Source organism: Habropoda laboriosa, unplaced genomic scaffold (genome assembly GCF_001263275.1).
Source record: "Habropoda laboriosa isolate 0110345459 unplaced genomic scaffold, ASM126327v1 scaffold111, whole genome shotgun sequence".
Classification (NCBI taxonomy): domain Eukaryota; kingdom Metazoa; phylum Arthropoda; class Insecta; order Hymenoptera; family Apidae; genus Habropoda; species Habropoda laboriosa.
In genome coordinates this window covers 513206-537087 of record NW_017100293.1, presented here as the reverse complement: position 1 = coordinate 537087, position 23882 = coordinate 513206, and the positions used below count along the sequence as shown (strand labels likewise).

The 23882-nt window shown below is 40.7% G+C and overlaps 3 protein-coding genes across 3 annotated transcripts in view; 2 read left to right on the top strand and 1 right to left on the bottom strand.

The window, feature by feature from the left end:
• LOC108573904 (major facilitator superfamily domain-containing protein 6) overlaps positions 1–957 on the top strand; it is a 5767-nt gene extending 4810 nt beyond the window's left edge. The window contains 1 exon segment of the mRNA XM_017936389.1: positions 23–957. Coding sequence (XP_017791878.1) covers positions 23–142 — 120 coding nt within the window. The 3' untranslated portion in view covers positions 143–957.
• Positions 958–6677: 5720 nt separating this feature from the next.
• Positions 6678–9506, bottom strand: LOC108573848 (double-stranded RNA-specific editase Adar). The gene is made up of 8 exons (XM_017936324.1): positions 9396–9506; positions 9235–9311; positions 9088–9148; positions 8048–8878; positions 7569–7954; positions 7160–7454; positions 6883–7073; positions 6678–6776 (listed from the first exon to the last, which is right to left on the bottom strand). The coding sequence occupies exons 1-8, from the start codon at positions 9445–9447 to the stop codon at positions 6678–6680; spliced, it is 1992 nt and encodes a 663-aa protein (XP_017791813.1). The 5' UTR covers positions 9448–9506.
• Positions 9507–13270: 3764 nt separating this feature from the next.
• On the top strand, positions 13271–15589 carry LOC108573849 (B2 protein-like). Its single transcript, XM_017936325.1, has 5 exons — positions 13271–13351; positions 13434–13491; positions 13602–13796; positions 15391–15455; positions 15523–15589. Exons 1-5 carry the CDS (start codon positions 13304–13306, stop codon positions 15547–15549), a joined length of 393 nt encoding a protein of 130 aa, XP_017791814.1. The 5' UTR covers positions 13271–13303; the 3' UTR covers positions 15550–15589.
• Positions 15590–23882: the final 8293 nt, after the last annotated feature.

Genomic DNA, 23882 nt, shown 5'->3' with positions numbered 1-23882 from the left:
CCTTCTTTTTCCTTTTTTACAGCTCTACAATGAGGTGGTCAGCAGGGATCTCGATTTGATTAAACCACCGCCGATAGTGACCCATCTACACGCTCAACAACCATGCACCAACCCCTTCCATCAGCACGACTACGAATGGTAACAGTCCGGGATGTTCGAGCCCACTTGAGGTGATCAGGATGCTCAAGAAATACTGGTCGATGGACGGCTCTCGTTTACCGGAGAACCAAGAACCAAGGTCCAGGAGCAGAGGAAGAGCTATAGTAACAGAATTTTTACCATGGTCAGAGAAGAACTGAACTGAAGAAGCCTCTTGGTGCCCCATTGAGCAGTCGTTGCTCACTATACACACGTTTACAGCGTCGAATAGAGATTGTACAGTCTCTAGAAATCGCGATAAATGAAAAAGAATATACATATAAAAAAAAAAAAAAAATGAATTTATCCTTTTCAATGCTGAACATTCATATTCAAACTAGTCCTCGATTCAAGTGTATCTTCAGCATTGAGAAGGATAGAGACGAATCGACTGTGAGACTGATCGACGAAACGACGATTAAAAAGTGCCTGCTCCTCGACACACACACGCGCGTTTATTAAAAAAATTATTGAAAATATCGGAGAAACGCGCTCGAATGGGGCAGCCAAGGGCAGTGTGTTCCGTTGCGAGCGAGATTCACCGACGAGACGAAGCTCCTACATCGCATGGAGGAATCTCTCGACGAGTATACATGTTAAATCGAAGGATAGAAAGTTATATCTCCGCGAGGAGGTACATATCTTTGTTAAGGTATAACACCGTGGTCTCGTGACACGCGGTTAAAAGATATTATAATTAATTGTAATTAAAGAAGAGCACGCGACGCAGAGACCACGGCGTGTACAAAGCGTGAAACATCGATGTACGTACTGTTACAGGAAAGAGAATATCTGTTCGCGACTTAAATCTGTCTACGCGTTAGTAAAGTCTTATTAATTAATTAATTAAAAAAAAAAAAAAAAAAAAAATGAAAAAACATTTATCCTACGATGTGCTTGCATTCCACACACGACGGTATTATCGTTCGAGCATTTTGAGAATAAAATTCGAAGAGCTAGGTCGAGAATCAGACTGCCGGATTCTTTCTCGAATGCAAGGCCAACTCTCGATGTAATTATTACGTGTATTTCAGCCAGTAATCGCGTAAATTGTTCTGCTTCTTCTGCCGTTTCGTCGCGATTTTAGTAATCCATAGCTGCATCCATTTATATATCCGAGAAGTAACGCGTGCTGAGAGATCATTGTAAATAATATATCCTCCCCTCGATCTCTTTCTCTTCTCTCTCGCGCGTGAATATTTAAGGGAAAAAAGATAAAACTCCCCCCCCCTATCGTTCTCTTGTTTTCCGTTGTCTCTAGGCTGAACGTGTTGCTCGTTGTATCTGTAAAATGTTTCACCTGTACTGTAATCACTCTCTCTCTCCCTCTCTCTAGCCTATCTCGTGTAGTATTACTAATGTAAGCAGAACACACGTTTCCTCCGTAATAATTGTACGATATTGTTGATAATAATGGAGGATGATATGGAAGCCGAGTGCTGATATTAATTATCGGAAGAAAGCTTCTGCGAGTTGTTTAATTTATTACGCGTGTTACCTGAATGGAGATCGAAGTTTATCCAGCCATGGCTATTTTCTTACGGTGCTTAGTTCGAGTCAGAGTAATATATTCGTCGGTTCGATGTACATTAAATTAGAATTTTACCCAACAGAGGGCCAAAAACTGTCCTGCAGCTTTCCCCTGCGAGGGAACTTTTTCCGTTCGAAGGTTTCTCTGTTCGATTCCGATTCAGGTAAACGCGAGAATAGCGTAAAAAACGAAGCGAAAAATCGCGTTTCCCGAAGGCACAAGCTACACACACGTAACCGTTCTACCTACATACCTTGAAAATGAAGTTTCAAACTAAACCATAGCGTTCTACGCATCCGAATGTTTGTTAGCTCAGTACTATTACGTAATTAACCCTAAGTGTGTGCGTCAGAGTGGAAACGCGTCTCAGGAGTTTGCGATTGATCGTTACTCCTGGATGATTACTAGTTTTCGAGGACACCTTCCACCGAAATCGAGTAGATTTAGACTGATAGCGACGAATAATCATAATCGACGTGTAGTTGTTAACATTCTAAACGCAGTTTTCATCGGAATTTACGACGGATCGTATGAAAGAACGCATCATTTCTGGACAAGCATGCACAGGCACGACATACTAATCGATTGACACCTTGACTGCTCACAGTAGACTTTTTTCAAGAGAAAAGGATTCCGTCGAATAGAGAATAAATGTTGACTTTTAATCGTGACAATTATTAGGCAGTCAAGGTGTTGGTCATCGAAATAGCAATTGAAGCGAATGATCTTAGACGAGGATTGAACTAACGCTTGGAATTGGTTACTCATTATCTGTGATGCATGATCGTTTTTTCGTTACTCGTCGGTGTCGATAGATTTAGGCTGTTCCTGAACGCTTTTAGCGGCTCATTCGCGTTGTTCGCTTGCGTAGATCGCATAAAGGATCGAGCCTGTTAGATTTGTTACACGACATCCGGTGAAAGACGTGCTCGAAATAAATGCAATGAAATTATCAGTGTTTCGCGTTATTCGACCACTGGATTATTGCAAAGCGGGGAAACGCTTCGATAACGTTTGCTCAGAGTCTTCCTGTCGTCTAACAGAGACATACTAAGAAGAAACATTAACCTTTCCGATGCTAACCTCTTTGTTAGAAAAGTTTTCCCGTAAAACTTCATTTGCAATTACACGTGATTTTGTTACCACTTTGATAGATGACTAATTTTACCCTTGACATTTAGCAAATATTCAAATGGCGAAAAGGTTAAATGTTTCTTCAAGTATTGAAGGTATTCTAAAGAAAGAAAAAAAAAAGGAAAAATGTAAAATAAGCGAGGAATATGGAGAATCGTCGCAATTTACAGGCTAAAATTAAAACTTCTAAGCGAATGGTCGCAAGATCGAAGATAAAAACGCACGGACTGGAGTCTAATTTTAATATTTCACGCGATGTTCTTTTTTATTTGATTTTTAAAGCGACTCTGCTCGAGCATACTTTTCACCCATGGCGGATAAAAAAGGTGCATGGCGAAAAGTCATTTGGCGAACTCGATACATATCACATTTAGCGGTTAAGTCGAAAGAAAAACCGATGTAACGTTGGACGAAAAAACGCTTCGCACGTGGTCGCTTCGTCTCGCTTGGTATCGTCGCTAGTAAACCGATCGATAACACTCTTCGATATTTCTCACAGTCAGTGTAAAACGCGAGATTCTCGATAATGATACACAAGATCTGATCATCGATTGTTATTTACTATCATAAAGATCTACGGCGCTGGTTTCATTATAAAACATATAACCTATTTGTGGTTTTAGTAGGTTCTCCCGTTCGACAAGACTGAAGCAACGTAGCACGAAATCGATTCAGTCGCTGTCGAGGGATTCATGTGCGAAGCGCGATAACGATAGCTGTACTATAGGTATAACGCCATTAATAGACTAATAACAGATGAAGAATAATATACAGTAACGATGTAATTAATATACAGTTTGAAAAAAAGGGAACTGAATCTTTCTTTCCTAACCTTCTTTCATCGAATTTATTTAAAAAAAATAAAATCAAGTTTTTTTTTTACATGCATTTGTAACAATACTGAGTTCGATTTACTATTTAAGCAGCACAAAGCAAGAGGCATTTCATGCATTAAAAACAAAAACGTACATTGATACCCTGTAAATTCCGAACACTTGCTGTACTTTTTTTTTTCTTTTGGACAGATATTGTACTATATGTATACGTTAATAATTGATTTGCAATACATGCAAAATAGCTACAATATCGGTTGAAATTTCGAGGAATAAACGCGGTAAAACGCAATCGAATTCTAATTAATGGTTGTTGCTATTCTTTTTTTTTTATTTTGGATACAGTAAGAATAATCATGTGGGGGGTATGTGATCGCAAGATAACGTCCAGCACTTGGTAAATAAAGGTTTATTCGAATATTCTCTTGCCTATGTTCGATATTACTTATTTTCCTTGGACAAAGTTACAACTAGAGGCACTAGTCAAGCTTAAATTCTAGCTGACTACGAGTTCGTATTATGCTCGATGTTCTAGGACTATGTTTCTTTTTTTTTTCTCCTCCGCGAGATACGGAGAATTAATCGGAAATTGTGTCGAAGATTGGCTAAAACTAGTGGTAATTCAATTTTCTTTAACTGCTAATTATGCTCACTCCAAGTTTTTTCATCACTGACCACTAAGTGGTGTTTTCTTCTATCGGTGTATCGATCTGTGTGTATTTGTGTGATATAATATATACTGTATTATATATTATATGTACGTAGGTAAATATATGAAGTGTGTACGCGGCACGGTTCGCATAGAGATGAGAAATATACGGAAGAATCGAGAAAAATCCGATGCGCGTCCCTCTTATATTCTACATAATAAAAATGCTATCCTAAGAATGCGAAATTACCGACCTTGTCGTAGAAGTATCACTACTCTGATTGTATGACGTGAAAAAACGATAACACGTGCTAGTCTCTGGGCTCTTCATCTAGTGTCACGTGTTTCTGGCAATTTATCTCCCTTTTTAGACTGTTCGTTATATATATTATCATTCGTGTATTCACCTTTGTTTCCCGTTTCTCTTGGTGGCACACCCGTAAAACAATTTTCATTTAATCAACTCAGATTAAAAGAGTATCTTTATGGGTAAAACGTTCCTCGTTTATGCCCATTATTGGCAAAGAGTCGGTAAATACTATATGTAAGTTCAATGTGTGTTTGTGTGTGTTCGTAAAGATTGAATTCACATGTTCTTTAATATATGCAAAGGCAAGAAGCAAGCGGCAAGAGGCGATCATGGCAATTCGTTATTATTAATTCGTAAAACATGTTCGTTTATTATTCGAGAAGCGCAAAAAAGAAGAAAAGAATGATGAAATTATAGGTAGCACTGTAGGCGGTTAACGTAAAAAAAATCATTTTGCTTCGAACGATATTTCGTAAAAAATAGATATTCTGAGAAAATAAGCGAATACCAGTTAAAAATTAGACCTCTAACATTGGCATTATTTGGTTTCGTTTCTCTTATTGGCACAAATATGTACACGAAAAAAAAAAAAAAAAAAAGAAAAAAGAAAAAAAGAAAGAAATAGTGCTATTGTCAAATAAATAAGGCCCGATACTTAAATGACTTAAGTCCAATAACTGTACTATTGGAACTACGCTTCTTCCTCCTCGAAGTAATTTGCTTTTAACAATTCATGTTAATATATATTATGCATTAATAGTACTTGAAATGAAATTGATTTGCTTTTCTTTTGTACATATGTACGTCGAGTTTCTCACGCAAAACTGGACCGACACCGGGCAGTGTGTCATTACGGCAGAATCGCATTAAGTGTATAATACTGGCACAGTGAGGCAATGATCTTAGGATTCTCTAAAACTATTTAATTAGTTAAATATACTTCTACACTCACCTATTGATTCATATAATGACTCACTCATACTTTCACGCTGATTATTTTTTTTTTTTTTCTTTATCACGCACTCCAGTTCTCATTTGTCCCCTATATGAAAATTAATCGTAACAACATCGAACAGTCGAGGGTCGATTCATTGCCGACGAATATTGCAAAAAAAAGTTGTCAGAATGCTAGTAGTAAATAAATAAGTAAAATAATAATGAGGTATAAAGGTGTTTATCACGCCGACAAGGAATCGATTCCTGTCTCGTTTCGTTGAACTTCGCAACAAAGTACTTAATAATTTGCATGACGATCCTATACTTGGTCACAGCCTTTGGGGATGTAACTTGATGCATGTTATATCACTGTTATCTCTAAAGCCTAAGAAAAAATATCGCAGGCACGAGTAAAACCTCGAGATGTTCCTTTTTTTTTTGTGTGTCTTAATTTGAATTTTCTTCTCTCTTTTTTCCCCCTTCTCTGTACGAGTGTGATTTGGTAAAATCATACCAAAGTATTTGTTTGTTTCGCTTTCAAATACCCGCTAGAAGAATTTTCGATAATAAGACTGATTTTACAGAGATATGTGTTGGAATCGTACAATTTATCGATTCGAGTAGATTTAAAACAATCGTAAATTGTTCACTACCGTACAACTCTTTCTTTTGTTTTTTAGCCTGATTTTTCTGTTGCGAAACGAAACAATTCTTTCTTCGTGTTTTCTCTTTTATTCCTCTACCAGTCTATAAAAAGTGTCGAAATTGACATCATACTAACGATTAAGATTAAAATTCGAAGTATCGAAAGTCACGATGATAACCCTATATTTAAACTGAGCAACTATCGAATCGTAAAACCTTCGACGGCTCGAAGACAAAAATTGGGTCCCGTCCCACCTTTTCGGGTGGTGCCGGGGCCGGTGTTTCTTTGCACTCTGAACACGATGTATATAATAATACGAGATCGTACAACGCAAAGTCAAAGTGACATGCGTGAGATCCTATGATTTATGCTTTACTGATGCCGCATTCTGCCATATCATAACACGCTGAACGAGCGATCTAGTTTGCAGTAGGAACTACATAGTCTGTCAGCCGAAAGTCTGTGTCATCTGTTGGGATCTTATTGTTACTCTGATTTAGTCAGATATCAACTTCGAACATATCTTGTTCGATCGGTTTTTTAACCCAACTCCCAAGATGTGCCTTTACGAAAGCTTCCTTCAACTGATGCTTGGCAAGCTGTTGCACAGAGAAAAAAAAAATTAAATAAAATAATTTGATGATCGCAATTTCGTAAAAACCAACACGTGTGTAAAGTACGACTATGACACACCGTACGACTTACCGAGTAATTCTGCACGGAAGATTTCGCATCTAAGTAATGACGGCACTTATTCCTGTCAGCGTCGTCTATCGTGTCAAGTTTACCTAGCAAGTTGTAGAATCTTCTGAAAAGACCTTGTTTCGATATTCTCGAAGGTTTCCCTAATTCGTCCTTTCCCGTCGTACAGTTTATCACCTCAGCTTCCGGCTGGCCTATGGAGAGAGAGAGACACACACACACAGATCAAAATTACAGTCAAATTTCTAATAACTTCCCCCCTCTCTTGATAATAACGTACCGATTGTCCAATTAACGCTGTAATTAGGTGCTTTCCCCGGTTGTCTAACCTCAGAAGATGTGATAAGACTCATTAGCGGCTTATTAAGCCTGTACGGTGGCGGTAGACCTTGAATCGTGTTTTCGATACGGCCGCAAACCGCTCTATACATGTGGCTTGGGTTCAATAGACTGCCAAGAACGATGCTGTGGAAGTAAATTGGCTCGATGAAGTGGCTTAGAAGTGCACCTTGCACACCAAGTACGTTCCACCGAGCTATTTTGTCCGAACACGACATCGTCAGCAGTCTTTGGCCCTATAAGTTGAAGTAAATATTTTTGCGTAACTGAAGTCTGTGCCCGAGAAAAATTCAGGACTTGCTTTTTTTTTTTAATTTTTTCTATCGTGTACGACGTTTAATATATCATACCATCAGTACACCGTCCCACGTTTGGATACCTTCGCTGCTTTTCACCGGTATGGTACCCTCTCCGGACTCTATTTTCGTTCTCAATTGACCCCTTGCTCTGCGATTCGGATGCTTGTCAACGGACTCGTTTTCTTCGTGAGGCGAGAAAATTCGCGCATCACCACACGGAGCGGTGTTTATGTATAAATGAAACTGAATGCCCTGTTTTAATTTGAACCCCTTTTTCGTCGGTTCTAAAATCGACTCCACGTCACGATCCTCTGCATGAAGTTCCAATTGCTTATATAAATACTCGCATAAACATCTCCTTGCCACTACCTCGGCGTGACAATCGTTTAGAGCACCACCGCTCACGCTCAGGTGCTCTCCAGAGACACATTTGGTACCTTTTATTCGAAACAAATAAATGATACACCGTGTAAAAGCACAATTACCGATTTAGAAGGAAAGAGAGAATACGTAGGAAAATTGTCCCTCACCGGTTGTTACGCATATCAATTCCGCGTCCGAACCTTTCGTTTGTACGATGCCTGCTAATACCTTACGTCGTGCGTGTTGCGGTTTCGATTGTATTAATTCGCTAAATTTTTGATTCACCATTTTACCGATCTTATCGGCTAACATTTGAGGTAGGGTCATTTGATCTTGCCAATGGCCGCTATTGGAAAAGTTTGGCAATACGCGAACAGGCAGCGGTATACAAAATGAGGAACTGTGAACGTTCCTCAACTTGGCTAACGCTGCCTTACTAGCCGCAGCTTTAGCTAATTTTTTACTTGGTCCAGTTCCCTCGAACGTTTCTCCGTCGATCGTTACCGATATCGTGAATTTTGCATAGCTCTCCCCGTTGTCAGACACGCATTTGTATACTACACCAGGGTATAATTCGTTAATAAGCGCTACAGGCCCTTTCTCTAAAAATTTATTTGTGCTCTTTGGTTCTTGCGTTAAGGTTTTGAAAGCATTGACAAGATGATTATCGCGTTCTGTCACGTCACTCGTGAAATCTGGCTCGAGAGGTATGGAAGGTTGGCAAGTGTTGATCGCTTGATGAACTTCCGGCGTGTTTCGGAATTGTATGATGTTTCTCAATGCGAGCTCTGCAGCTGCATGCTTTGCCATTTTCTTGGTACGGCCTTTGCCTTCGTACGTCTGTCCATCTATTTGTACAGCTATTGTAAATATTGGAGCATGTGTCGGGCCAGTTTGGTCAACAACCTTGTATACTGCACCAGTTTTTAATTCGTTCAAAGCACACACCGCGTTCTTTGGCTGTGGATTCTTGTGACGTTTCTTTGAATTGGACGTACCTGACAAAAATAACAGAAATAGATTAATTTGCTTGATGTTTTCTGCCAGCTTTCCCTTAACTCAAAAGAACTTGAACCTGGAAGACTTATAAGGTGATCCGTGTTCTGCTTGTTTCTACCAAAATATCAACTTTAATATGCACATGCTGTAACAACTAAGTGCTCTGTTTCGATAGCATGATACAAGGATCGTGCAACCAGCCACTGACCTTCAGGTTCTGATTCGGCAGGTCTCTTCAGGTTCGGTCTGCAGATGTTTGGCTGCTCCATCTGTGAAGAGGATAACAAGCTACTGGCTGTGCTTTTGAAAACAGGTTTCTCCTCCAAAAATAACCTTAATTAAGAGGAAAACTCACCCCTGTCAAGTGTCCCTCCTGCAATCCCTCCGCGAGAGATATAGTAGTGGTGGCACTGAGCGTGGACGCGTTGCAGTCTAAAGATTTCGGTGGAGGAAAACATGACTATGAAAATTTTGTCGGCGTTGTCTGAATAAAAAATCGATATTCGAATTTCATACTTGTTTCCTTGGCGTTCTTCTCATTATTTAACACTGTTAATCCGTTCGACATTTCTCAACTAAAACAAATCCTTGGAAAAATACACCGGAGAAAAACAACGTCTCGGAACACTGTACTGTTACATTGATTTTAATTATACTCGTGTCGCGATGTCCGCAGCGCCACTGCTGTTTTTTCCAACTCTCGACATAACCTTAATTAGTCGCGCGTCTAACGCAAACATTTCCCAACGTAAAATACAACGCGCACGGTACACCACAATTATTTCACGTTCTCGAACAGAGGGAAAAAAATACGTCGCAGCGATGCGGATTTTAATCAATTCTCTGTGACAATACACCACTCGCACCTACTAACACAGCTTGTTTACTGCGCAGAGTACTGCGCACACGACAAGGGAAACTCTCTCGCGCGGAGAGTCGATTTGAAAGACTCTTCTGCGAGAATCAGGGTAACGATGCGCATAAAGTTTAAGGTGCAACGAAGACCGAGAGATACGCGAATATACATACAACTATAACCGTCGTGTTTTCATCCTCCTAATCTTTCCTAAGAATGTCCCAAAATAATAGTCTTGCACACACCATTAACCTGCAACACTTTCTCTCCACTTTCCTTTATTAAAACCTGTACATCTTGCACGTGTAAATTCACGTAAAACATTAGATACATACTGAACGAAACGATATTTATCACTCAGAACACGTATCACCTTAATTACAACACAGAAACTTTATTCTTACCTTTCGGATAATGCTTTCGAATAACAACGTAGGCAATGTACGAGTTGCAATAGAAAATTTGACATAATTGTGGCTTATTCCAACGTTTACCGCTTCTCTTCCTTTTTCTCTTCTTGCACATGTCTTCTTTCTCAACGTTTCGTTCGTTGTCGTACCACAAACTGGAACACTGCAACGATTTCATCGTTTTGTCCTTCATGATCCTTTATCTTCCGAAGAGCATGTGGCAAACACGCGTCGAAGACTGAGCCGATGACGTACGCTGAATTCCTGCACGAAACTTAGAACGCAGAAACGTTTTAATACATATATACTAGCGTTCAGTCTTCGTGTGAGATAAAGAAGAAACAACGATGTGTCTCACCGTCTTTCAGTTCAACGGTTCTTTCCCATCTTCGGTAAGGCCGGGGAATCACAGACAGCGGCTATCTTTGTTCTCAGCCGCACAGCGACTCGGTCGCAACTTTGTTAAACGCGAGAATTCTTTGAAACTTCGCAGTTTACGCGATGAAAGGAATATTCTGCGAACAGTTGAATTTTTCTTCGATATTTTACCAGATAATAATTCTTAACTCTCTCACTCTTGTCAGAAAGTACTCCAACTCGGAGTAGGGTGGGCGTAAAATTAATTAAACGTTTCTACGTTCTCGCAACAGTGTACTGTACACGAAGACTATTCCCGCGTTGTCTGAGCGTCGTTCGCAAAAAGTACGCGTTCAACGGTCTCGTGAAGAGTGTGTACGCGTCGTCCTGCCGATCTCTGTCCACTCCTACGTCACAGGCCCAGGCTTGAAAAGTACGCGTTCAACGGTCTCGTGAAGAGTGTGTACGCGTCGTCCTGCCGATCCCTGTCCACTCCTACGTCAACAGGCCCAGGCTTCAACATGTTCGCTTCATCGTCTTCGGGATTTTCTCACACTCTTGTATCTCTTCGAGAAGAATTTTGATCTTTATCGAAGAGAGCTTGGGACATTTGAGTAGACGAAGAGACTTCGATAAGTGTCTCAGAATTTCTTCCCATATTTTCTAACCCCTCAACGTTCACATTTCTCTCGGCTTCGTGTGCCAGAAATGATCAATTTTTGTAATTATTTCCTCGGTGCGTAGAAATAAGTTTTCCATTATTTACAATGCTGCGACTCGCGGTTTTTGTCATAACGCGATACAGAGAACGAAAGAAAATTGCACTTATCGAACGATTACTTAAAGCTCAAAATAGGAAAAAAAATTAGATCTACAGAGTGTGAGAAAATATGTTTGCCTAAAGAGGGTTGAAAAAAAGAACGTTATTTTCCTCCTTGCAACAGATTTCCAGTAAGTTTCAACAGGTAGGATAAGAACGCCTCAAAGTACTAATATCGAAAGGTATTATCGAGCGCGATCGTTCAGTTCGCAAAAGGTGAAAGATAAAGGCGAGGGGCCGTTAACGAAAGGAATATTCCAAGCCGTCTAGAATATCTGGGTTGATCGAAGCCGTATCTCGACGTTCGTCGTCAGGAAAAACTTCTTCGACTTTCCGACGAAAGAGACAAATTGACCGGCGTCGCGACAATCCTATATTCATAGGATTCGAACGGACAGAAAGAAGGACTTGTGCCAGTTGTGCTTTTACATAGAAGAAAAAAAAAAAGGAAAAAAGAGATGTAAGGAATGCGAGATTTAGGCGGCGAAGTGCCTGGACTTCGTCATCCAGGGTCACTGGAAGAGGAAGCGCGCGGTTACCCATGGGTGCCGTAAACTAAGCCCTTTCCCCGGACAGTCGAACTAGGAGGCTCTAATCGGTTTTTCGGAACAACGCAGGATAGGACGCGGAGAGAGCACTTTTCATTATAGCCGTCGAGCGAGACAGACACCGCTTATATTCTAAAAATAATACATTTGGTTAATAGCCTACACTGTGTTCTGTTTTTTGAAATCGTGCTTACAAACTTTTTATGTGGACTTGTTCAGCGCGTACGTAGTATTTATCTGTTTTATTTTAAACTCTACTCGATACGCTTCAAGCGGTAAATTAATAGCAGCTTGAATATTTGGGGGTTTGATGCAAGATATACTACAGTTACCCTTTCACTCAATTTAATAATATAATTAGTGTAGTTGCAGCGCGGTATTACAATTTTTACAGAGAAATGTGTTTTTAGTTGAATGTGTACTTGTGTATTAACTTGTAATTTTTCCGTTTATCTTAATTTATATCTTGTATACAGTTTTTTGGCGGGGGTGAGGAACGCGGATTGGTTTTTGAGAACTTCTGGAATTAGACCCGGAAGGGGTTGCTATCTTTCCATTGTCCCCATTTTTGCTAGAGTCACCAGCAAGGTGACCGCCTACGATTCATCGTGGATCGCCAGGTCCTGAAGGGACTCTCGGGTGACGTCCGGGAATTTCCGCGTCCCTCGACCGTAACAGGTAATAACTTTATGAAGCGCCTTGACCTTACTAAGACATGCAAAATTACAAAAAAAAATTGAAAAGGCATTAAGCCGAAAATAAAGAAGTATATTACTTAAGTTTAAAACGTCGTAGAAGGTAACCGATGGCCGGTGGCTTCATAAACTTATTGTGTTACGGGTTCTTTAGAATTTATATTAATTAAACCTTAATTCTAACTTGGCTTTCTTCGCGCCTAGGGTCGCATCATAAAACGTTGTTACAATGTAACAGACTTTTTATCCCACTGTGCCCCAAAGAGTTCAAGCGGAACCGGGTAAGAGGGAGTCTACTTCCGAACAGTCGGTATTCGGTGAAAACGTCGAGAAGGAAATATTTCGAGTGAAAGAAGCGCGATCGCACTTTTCGGTCAAATTTCTGCGATAATCCGCGACACTCGGACTACGACACGTTTGCTCCACGCAGAATCGTTGTGATTCTCTGCGTACCAATTTCGAGTGTTCCAAAGAGCGATGATCGACCTCGATAAGCGAATGTTGCATTTTTTCGAGCTTACAGAGTATAAGCAAGATACACACGGCATTAGACAGATCTGCAATTGGTTATCGAATTGATTAACAACCGAAATACACTTCGATCCGCGTAATCTCGACATTTATGCGAACGTGATCGATAAGAATCGATAAAGTTCCGGTTGCAGGTACTTTAGTCGCGTGTTGCAAGTGCCTTCGTATCGTTCTCCGTCGAGGAATCAGGAAAAAGTCGAGATAAGCATGCTGAGAAATTTCTTCTTCATTCTTACGTTACTTGTAATTCTATCGGTGAGAATTTATTTACTATCTCCGGTTCGACGAACGTTATCTTTCACCCAAATATCTCTTTCTCTCTCTCTCTCTTTTTCAGTACTTCGTCGTGGCGGACATCAGAAAGGACTGTCGCAAAGAGTCCAAGGTTTCATGGGGTACTTTTTTTCCATAAAACCCTCGATAATTACACCGTCTCTAAGAGTTTCGGTACGAAAAGAGAGAAAATGAAAATTGTCGTTTTTTTTCCCCTTATTAAACCTTTCAGCCGCGTTAAGGAGGTTCAAGTCCGGCAACTTGGAGCCAGAGGACCCGAAATTGAAGTGCTACCTTCTGTGCTTCATGAGAAGGAACGGCATCGTGGACCAGAACGCCAAGGTGGATGTACAAAGAGCCCTCCGTCATCTTCCGCGAAGCATGCAGGACTCGTCTAAAAAACTGTTCAACAAGTGCAAATCCGTTCGTGAGTAGATTTGGACAGACACGCTAGAACTACCGACCGGGTTAAACCCTTTGGACTCCTCTGTCCAGTTTTATTCATAGGTATGAACCAAGTCATTCTTAAATTGCTAGTTTAAATATGTATTATAGTTTGCAATATTTTTTTTACGTGGATCAGCAATAGGTACACATATAAAGTCCGTTCAAAATAAGAATAACCTCGCTCTCGGACCGATTTTCGTCCGTTCTGCGCATAGACAGAGAGCGTAGCAGAGGGTAAGACGGAGAAACACGTAGGCGGTTAAGTGGGGGGGTTTGGACGTTCTAGTGCAGGGGTCGGCAACCCTTTCTACTTGGAGGGCATATTTCAGAAATGCGGGAGTTCGGCCCGCACCGTGGGATGAAGAGGAGGGTGGGGTGATATTTAAACATGATAATATTAATGCAACATAAATTTATTACATAAATTTTAATTGAAGAAACATAATTGTTATTCAAACATCTAAAATTTAGAATTGCTTCGCGGGCACCGCGTTGCCGACCCCTGTACTAGTGGTTCTAGCCCTGCCTTAGGCACGTCCCATGCGCGAAACGAGGTTATTTTTATTTTGAACGAAGTGTACGTATGTATATGACTCTTAATGCTATTTTCAATATAATTAGTATTTGGTTCCTATCAACCAAATGTCACTTGAAGCGCATTTCAAATAAAATTCTTAAAATAATAGGGAGTTGTTGAAAAGGTTAATCTGTAACAACGAGTCAGGCTCGTGGCAGAGATTCCGGCGAAGATGCGAGAAAAATAGGTATATCGGTAAGAAAAATTCATCGTAATCCTAACTTTCGTTTGAATTTGTAACACTAAGGATTGCTAAATGTAATTAATCTGTGACAGATTAGCCTATGGCTGACGCTTAGATGCACAGTCAGAAAAGAAATCATAGGTTAAGGGGTTAAAAGTGACACATTAGCAACTTTCTAAAGAAAAGTGAATGTTCCATACTTGGAAGAATTGTCGTTCGCAATTTTCTCGACTTCATTTCCATCGACAGGAATCGAATTTTTTTAATCACCTTTTAGTTACTTAAAAATTCACTTGTAAGAAATTGCCGATAGGTCACTTTGATTCAGTCGGTAGTTCTAGTGTTAAGAGAAATTACGAGATTGCGGATGTTTGTGCATTTTTACAGGGAATTGGTAATAAAACGGGACTTCGATAGAAATTTCTTATTTACTTTGTATACAATTTAACCCTTTCACTGCTGTAGGCGCTTTAAAAATTTCGTTTGCACCGTGCTATAGCAGCATACTGGCGCACTTGCGTATCAATTTAAGCCTTAATTTCATCCTCTCCACCCTTTCACCTCGATTGAATAAAAGAAACTTCGAAACGAGACAGCCGAGAGAAACGATTTCGAAAATCTGTCGCGGAAAGGGTTAAATTACAATCCTAACGTCTAAACAACGAACGTTTCTCGATATTTTCAACATACTTATTGCACACGTTTGTACACGATATTTCCATATCTCACACATTTCGAGAGCACAAACACATCCGCAGTCTACTCTCGTTATCACAGCTCCTTGGTCAAAGTGTAATTTCACGGTTTTCTCAGAGGGAACTGATCCGTGCGACAAGGCGTACCAGATGGTCAAGTGTTCCGTGCAATCTCAACCAGAGGTATGTAACATTTGGCAAAAATAACCCTTCGTTTCGTCTCTTATTTGTTCCACGTTTCACCTTACAGATTTTGCACAGCATTCCTTTCCTCTAGAGCTCTCGTCGGGAGAGGTAGCCGCTGGCAGACACTCGAGCCTCGAGAAAAGAACGCGACATTGTACCGTTTTCACGCGATGATTTCACGAGGAATAAAGAACGAAAATTAGAGGAGTGTAAGGTGGTTCGAAAAGTTGAATTGGTAGTCGAATATAGGGGGAGAGAAACGATCGGTTCAATTAACGAGCAAAGTTTTCGTTCCTCGGGTAAACGACTTGGATCGACTATTCAAACGGTGTTTCGAAGTCTATTCTTCGGTATATACGTACACGTAGTAAGTACATGCAAGAAACCGGAAGGGAAATCGTTCAGGGGGCGATCGAGCGAAACTTCCGACGACGCTGCGTTTTCGAGGAGACACTAGCGTCTCGCGGAAATTAACTTCCGCCACCGGCTGCCATTTTTGCTCCTCCGCTTCTCTCTTCTCTCCTCCTTTTTTTCTTTTCTCTTTTTTCGTAATAATGGAATCTCGTTTGCGCGTCCACTTTTCACACGAACAACCGTTAATGGACGATCCTTGAGAGATTCGTCTTTTCAAAGGGCTACACACCACCTATTGTTAGGTATTCGTGCCCTAATTTCAGGATAGAAAAATTCTACCTTGGCACCGTTTCCTTTCCACCGTTACTATCTTTAAACACACTTCTTGCAATGATAAAAACTTCACTTTGAACTAAACTATTTTTCTTCCTCTCGAGAAAGTTTGAAGAGTAGGCTTTAATTTTTGGATCTTCTAAACGTATAGTCGGTGAAAGCGATTATTACCTTAACATTACACTCCTTCCAGTTATCAAAATTTCACTTTGAAAAGAATTTAATCCCTTCTCCGAAGAAAATTTGAAAAATGGACTAAACGTATAGTCGGAGTAAGCGAAACGTAGCCCTTGAAAAAGGTTTCGTACGAAATTTCCACGATTACTACTACCTTTAAGTACACTCTTTTCAGTGATAGAAATTTCACTTTGAAAAAGCTAGTTTTCTTCCTCTGGAAAAAAGTTTGAAAAATAGGCTTCGATCTTTGAACCCTCTGAACGTATAGTCGCTCGAAGCGAAAAGTAGTCCTTGAAAAAAATTTCACACGATCACTATCTCCAAGTACACTCCTTCCAACGATAAAACCTTCACTTTGAAAAAACCATTTTTCTTCCTCCCGAAAATCCGAAAAGCATACTAAACGTATAGTCGATGGAAGCGAAAAGTAGCCCTTGAAAAGAGCCTATCATCCATCGAATACCATCGGAAACTTTTTTCCCCCGAAGTATACAGCGTCCTTGGAGAAAGCAAGGAGCATAGTTTTCCGGCGGAAATGAACGATGGAAAGGAACGAAGGCCCCGAGGGTTGGCGCGTGTAACAGTAGCAGCAGTAGCACGTGCCTCGAGCCGACTTGTGAAAACGCGGCTCGACTGCACGTCGTCTATATGCATTCACCTAAGCTGGAACTGGGTCACAGTTCTGCCCATCGGGGTATTAAAACAATCTCTAAGCTCCCCGGAAAAGGGTGCGGGCGACGGTGGAACACGGTGGGGGCAAGTAACACGCGTAGGAGAAAGAGCAAGGGTGAGACTTCGTGGCATACAGAGAGAGGGAGAGAAAAAGAGAAGAAGGAGACTAGCTGGCTGGCTGATGAGCGGCGTATAAGTGGCGAAAGTACGGGGCGAAAAACGACGAGGCTAAACAACGAACGACGAACGATAATGATGCGCCACTCGACGCGTACTCCTCTCCTCTTTTACAGCCCCCCTCCCACCCTCACTCTGTTTCTCTCTGTGCATTCGGTCCTTTCATCTCTGCCGTTCGATTGCTCGCTTTCGGCGATCGTTTCGTGCGCCTTTTTACCTGGCCTGTTTCCTTTAACGGCGCGCTTAGCCAGTATTCTCCGTCGAATTTGCGAATTCAGGGCTTTCAAGATGACACACGTTTAGAGGGAATTTTTTCCCTTTCATACTGTCACGATTAACCCTTTAGCTTTACGAGAAGTGTGTAGATGTGTTTGGTAAATTAATTAGGAATAAGTCATTTCTCGGAATGCTGTAATTAAGCAATTTTGGCTCTCCTCGAAAATTTCGCAATTTCCCACGTTTGCAGAGGATTTTTCTTTTCAAGATTCGCATGATTTAGCTTCATGAAAAGTGTATCGATGCGTTTTCTTCGTTAGACGAAAAAGTTAATTATCAACAGACCGCAAAAATTGTCAATTTATTACTTGGCCTATCTCCCGATTTATCCTCAAAAGTCGAACTCCGTGACACCTCTCAGCACGCTGTAATTAACTAATTTTCACCCTCCCCGAAAATTCACAATTTCCACAGAAAACTTCTCACCGCGAAAGCCACGAAATTTATAACGAGATAGTCGAAAGAATTTTCCCAACGCTGTTCCTCCTACTTCCTCCGTACTCTCTACCTACGTACGTTTCGCCACAATTTTTCTCTAGAAAAATTAGAACACCTCTGGGAAGGTGAGGGGAAGTTGAAGATAATAAAGATCAAGATTGTATAGCGGTGCATCGTGTCACCTTTACAAAACACTGTTATTAAAGTAAGAGTATAGAGCGAGGAGAATGGGGAACAGTTGGTAGTTAACCCTGTGATATAAGGGCTGGATCTGACCGCTAATCCTCGGCTACCGGATTAATCCGAGCTCACCGAATTTTCCGGCTGGCCGGTGCACGCGGCTTGGCGAGGAAAGCAACCTTCCCAATTGGCTATTCCTCGCCATGCCCTCCGTTCCTTTATCCTTTTATCTCGATGTCCGGGAAATAATCGGTAAAAAATGTCGACTACACCGGTCCCGGAAGTTCAAGGCACCTAGAAAACCGCCTCAAGCTGTTCCAGGTTGTGTTTTCTGCCCGTTGGTCGATGACGTTGCACCAAAGTTCCGTTTGTCTCTGTCGTCGGCCGTGAGAGTGCACAAACTTACAGGCTACCCAATCTTTTGCATCTTTTCTACGTCTTCGCTAACGAACACACTTTGTCGGGCGACAAAGCGATATTTTCTTGAGAAATTATGGTCGTATGGAGTGGTTCGGAAAGTTGGTAGCGAAATGTAAGAAGAATTTAAATTGACTCTCGATTAGAAACAGAGATAACGACAAAAACCAAAATGTATTTTATCTAAATATTACCTAATTTTATTTGTAAATCCAACGTGCCCCTAAAATTACTCTCAAAGCGAAGTATATTTTCTGCGGTGGAACCAACAACCCAGTAACTTTCCCCCGTAACTCGGAAAGATGATGACAATAACGGATCGCCAGCTTATTTTCTAATACAAAAATCTATATTTTCGATAAATATCATTTATCACTCGTTTTAGTCGCTTTTTAAGTCTCAATACTGCCCCGAGTTGCTGGCAACCTTAACCTCAAAATATACCGAGTGTCAGAGGTTAATACATTCGACAACGATCGATAGTATCTTCAGTTTCGTAGAATAAGCTGCACGAGAAATAAAATTACCTTTGATTTTTAGCCTACCTGAAATATGAGAATAATTCACAATTCGACAAAATGTCGATCGTCCATTTTCCCTGGTAATCTTGTATTGGGTTGTTCGGAAAGTTCTCGTATCTGTGCTTCTAATTGACATAGCGATAAAAATTAAACGGCATTTTCCTCGATTGGTAAGTTGAAGGTAAAAATTCAACGCACTACTCGAATTATTCGTAAGATGAACAGGAGTGGATACAAATCGAACTATGTTCTCTTCAGCGAAGCGTGGATGTTGAATTTTTCGTGGCAGCGTTCGAAAAATATAGTTCGCTTTGGGAGTAATTTCAGGGGTACATCGAAATTTATCTTTTCGTTTTTGTCGCTACCTCAATTAGAAACAGAGATACCTCGGCTCGAATTTTTCTACATTTTACATTCCGAACGAACCAACAACAGTGTATCTGCCCGCGGAATGTTAAACGTTAAAAAACAGAAAGGTGTTCGATACATTCGATAAAAGGCAGAGAAAGGAAAGATTTTTTTAATGGAAATTTCTATCGACCAAAGGCTGTATATATTGCGTTCCATGTTTCGCTGGACGATCAGCGTCTCGTAAATATCGCGAATTCTCGTGTGACCGAGTGTAAGTCATCCGTTAAGCGTAGTTCAGAGGAATAATTCCCCGGGGAGTTTCCATGTAGTGGAAGATCTACGAACAGGGTACACAAGGGTTCCTTGGAACGGGCAAACGTTGACGAAGATTTCGTCGGACATCGCGACGATTAAGCTGGATCAATGTTTACGGAGTCGAGAGAAATAATCCCGGATTCTAAGGGAACCGAGGATCCAATATATGAAAGACCGTGTATCGGAGACCCTCTAGGGAATTCCCCACTGCGAAATTCTACAGCTGCTCAAGGTGTTGCCTTTGCTACGGTATCCGACTAGTGAAAATTACGATCGTTACCGGAAACTTCAAAAGGAACGATGCAATTTTAGAGTTAAATGCAGGATTCGCTGTTTCTTACCCTGAAGAACGTTCTTCTATTCTTTCATTTTAGACCAAAATGGGGAATTCGCTGCTTTTTAACCGAAGAACGTTATTCTATTCTTCCATTTTACACCGAAATTGAAAATTCGCCGTTTTTCAACTGAAGAATTTTCCATTTTACACCAAAATGGAACATTCGCTGTTTTTTAGCCGAAGAACGTTATTCTATTCTTCCATTTTACACCGAAATTGAAAATTCGCCGTTTTTTAACTGAAGAATTTTCCATTTTACACCAAAATGGAACATTCGCTGTTTTTTAACCGAAGAACGTTATTCTATTCTTCCATTTTACACCGAAATGGGGAGTTCGCTGTTTTTTAACCGAAGAACGTTTTTCTATTCTTCCATTTTACACCGAAATGGGGAATTCGCTGTTTTTTAACCGAAGAACGTTTTTCTATTCTTCCATTTTACGCCGAAATTGAAAATTCGCTATTTTTCAATTAAAGAACATTCTTCTATTCTTCCATTTTACACCAAAATGGAGGATTCGTTGTTTTTCAACCGAAGAACATTCTTCGAGCGATTAACCCTTTGTCGAAATACTGATTAGTTGTGCAACACGTAACTAGGTCCCTATTTTAAATTTTTTATAGAACTAAATCATCTGAAAATTACATTTCCTCAAATATACGTACTTACATGAGTTGATATTCACGCCAACTATTTCTATTATTTAAAACAATGTGAGTTTATCGGTTGCGCTCTTAATATTTTCTGAACACGCACTACCGGCCAAAAGTTTCGAAACACCTGCCAACTTACATCGATCTACTGATTCTTCATAAATTCGAAACGCTCTTTGACGCTCTGAAGATCAATAGCACTCTACTTCATTTCGACTACATAATTCGAATGATAAAAAGTTCTTCAAATTGCTAACCTTTTCCCAGGAACTTTTCTCCAACATATGAATGCACAGTGAATCGCAATGCACAGTGCAATCGTTCTCAAAGGGTCAATACCAGAGGATCAATCAGTAGTCGCTCGAGTTTTCCACGAATCGATCTTCGCGTGATAATAATCTCGCTGAAAGGTACTTTCCCGATCTCTCCCATTGAAAAGCTAAGAAAAAATGCAGAGGAAAAAGGTGTCTAAGGTTAGCGAAACGATTCACGGCAGCGTGATAATCGACGAGAGAGCACACAGTAGTACTACGTGTCCCGCGGATGGTCAAGAAATCGCTATCGGCGATTAGGTGTGGAAAAATCGGGGGAAAAGTGGCGCGCGCGACAAAACGAACGCGTCACCGTTTGATCGTAAAAGTTGACCGGTGTGAAGAGAATGGAACGGGGGGAAAAAAAGGGTATTTATCACCGGTTTAGAACGTAGAAGTGGGAGTGTGATATTGGATTCGTTGGCTAGTCCGGGGATGGTGGCGTTACCTGGCGCCTTTCCAACAATGTGTTCACACTTTTTACCCCGCGATAAATCCAAGCGCGAGCGCCCATTGTCCGACATTTCCTTGATTGCACGGCCACGAGGCGTCTTCCGTGTCTGTTTAGGGAACCTTTCGGCGAGTTTAATCGGTTCTTTCCCGATTCTACAATCGGGACTCTACGAACGGTTGGAAAACGCGACGTTTCTCTTTTTCTTGCTTTCTTTCGCGATATCGTTTGCGATTCCTCGTTCTTTCTTTCCATGTTTCGTTTGAAGAGGATGAAGAGTAGCGTTCTTATCGAGAGGTTGAAGAATAGTACTCCAGAATGGTATCAGATAAGGAGGAATTTTATACGGTGTATTTTTAGCGTACAATTATGTAAGTTTCTTTTTTTAGAAAATCATAAAACTTTTTTCTTTTTTAAATCAATGATAAGAGAAAATGTTGAATTGTGTAAGTTCTTCTTTTTTCAGAAAATCGTAAAATATTTCCTGATATCTAAATACAGTTACTCTCATTAATATTCCAACGCTATTTAGAACAGTATAACTTTTCTAAAATTGGACCAAGCGACTTGTTCTTTTTCTTTTCTTTTTTTGAGAATTCACAAGGACTAGTGTCAGAAAGTACTCTGAAATGAATTGAACGTGTCTGCGTTTTTACAATTGGGGGATCAATTCGTACACTCTGTCGCATAGCCAGCTCGGCGCGCTACCTTCAACTGCCTTCTCGTCCCGGGGCCCGCGTGCCCCTTCTATACACTTACGCACTCACACACTCGCTCACGCCGTGCCGGTGCGCGCCACACGCACTCACGAGTGTCGGACCCGATCGCCGGCGGATCAGTCACCACACAATAGTATAAGCTACACAAGAATTATATCCGCGTTATCTGAGCGTCGTTCGCAGAAAGTGTGCTTCGAGGGTCTCGCGAAGAATGAGGCCGCGTCGTCCTGCCGATCCCCGTTCACCCCTACGCGACAGGCCCAGGGAAAGACCCAAAGGGGCGGAGTCACCCCCACCGAGCGCGCTGGGCGTGGCTTCGAGATGCGCTTGACCGTCTTCGGGACGGATTTTCTCACACTAGCATAAAGAATTACTCAAAAAAACTCAAGTCGTTTGATCCAACATTAAAAAAGTTTGAATATTCTAAATACTGTCCGAATATTAGTAGAGTAACTGCATAATTTTATAAAATCATCGATTCGAACATTCCACTTAAAAAAAAAAAAAAGAGAAAGAACGTACGATACATCTGCATACTTGCAAGTAACGTTTAGAATATGGAACATGGAATGAAACGTGAATTTTTCATATTCACGTCGATACACATCTCGGTTTTAATTCCGCTCATGGCGATCTGCTATTTTGATTTTTCCCTGTGCTCTCCACCTGATGTACGTCCACCCGTGGACAGAGCGCAATTTATTAATTAATCAAGGGAAACACGATGTGGAAGGAGTGCGTGCACACCGGCGTTCTTCGAATGAATTTCAATTTTCCATTGATGCGCGCATTATGCATTTGTCAATTTCGATTACTCGCGGTGCAGGTACATCACGATGTATCCACATCGGTGACACGCGTTAAATCACACTCGGATGGAAACCAGCTCGATTATCGGTAGGCATCAAATCGCCTCGCGTGTACCAAATCGCCTCTGACTGCCATTTCACAACCACTCCAAACATTTATAGATACGTATCTTTGAATATTTAACGGTACCGTAGAAAGTGTGTTTTAATCCTTTCCGACGGTGCGTTAACCTCTTAACACTCACACGCGCACAGCTGTAATCGGTTCAATAAGCGGACTCTTTTTCGCCTTATTTTCTTCCACTTTGCGTAATTGCGTTAGTCTTTCTATTACAGCGAAGAAAAGGTGTCACAGCACTATGAATAATGGGAAATTAATTTTTTATTCAGCTGTACGCCTGGGAAATAATTGAACGAAAGACGAAATTGCTGAGAAGCTGAGAAAAATGTGAGTTAAAGAGGTATTTTGAATTTTCAAAAAATAGTCCATGGGATTTGTTGGAATTTGTAAAATTAACTTAGATCTTGAATCTTTGAACGCGTTTTTCTCGAAACGGTTCACACGATATCTAGAGCTCCAGTTTATCGATCGACTTGAAATTTGTAAAGGATCTTCAGCACACGTCCTGTTATCGCGTGAACCAAAATTTTAAACATCTCTCGCTTTTTTCTTACTCTTTTAAGAAGCTACAGTCGGGAAAATATGAAAATATCGATAATCTGAATTCAAAATGCTGCCATTTCGTAAGTAATCGATATTTTTATTTTATATTCGTTCAGACCATAGCCAGATCTATACCGATTAAGATTCTTCCTAATTTTTTTATTCTATATCAGCAGAATGCACAGAATCGTGTAAACAATCGACACACTTTTTGTAAAGCACACTTCTATAAAACAAACTATAACTCCTGTAATTTTCGTTGTTTTTA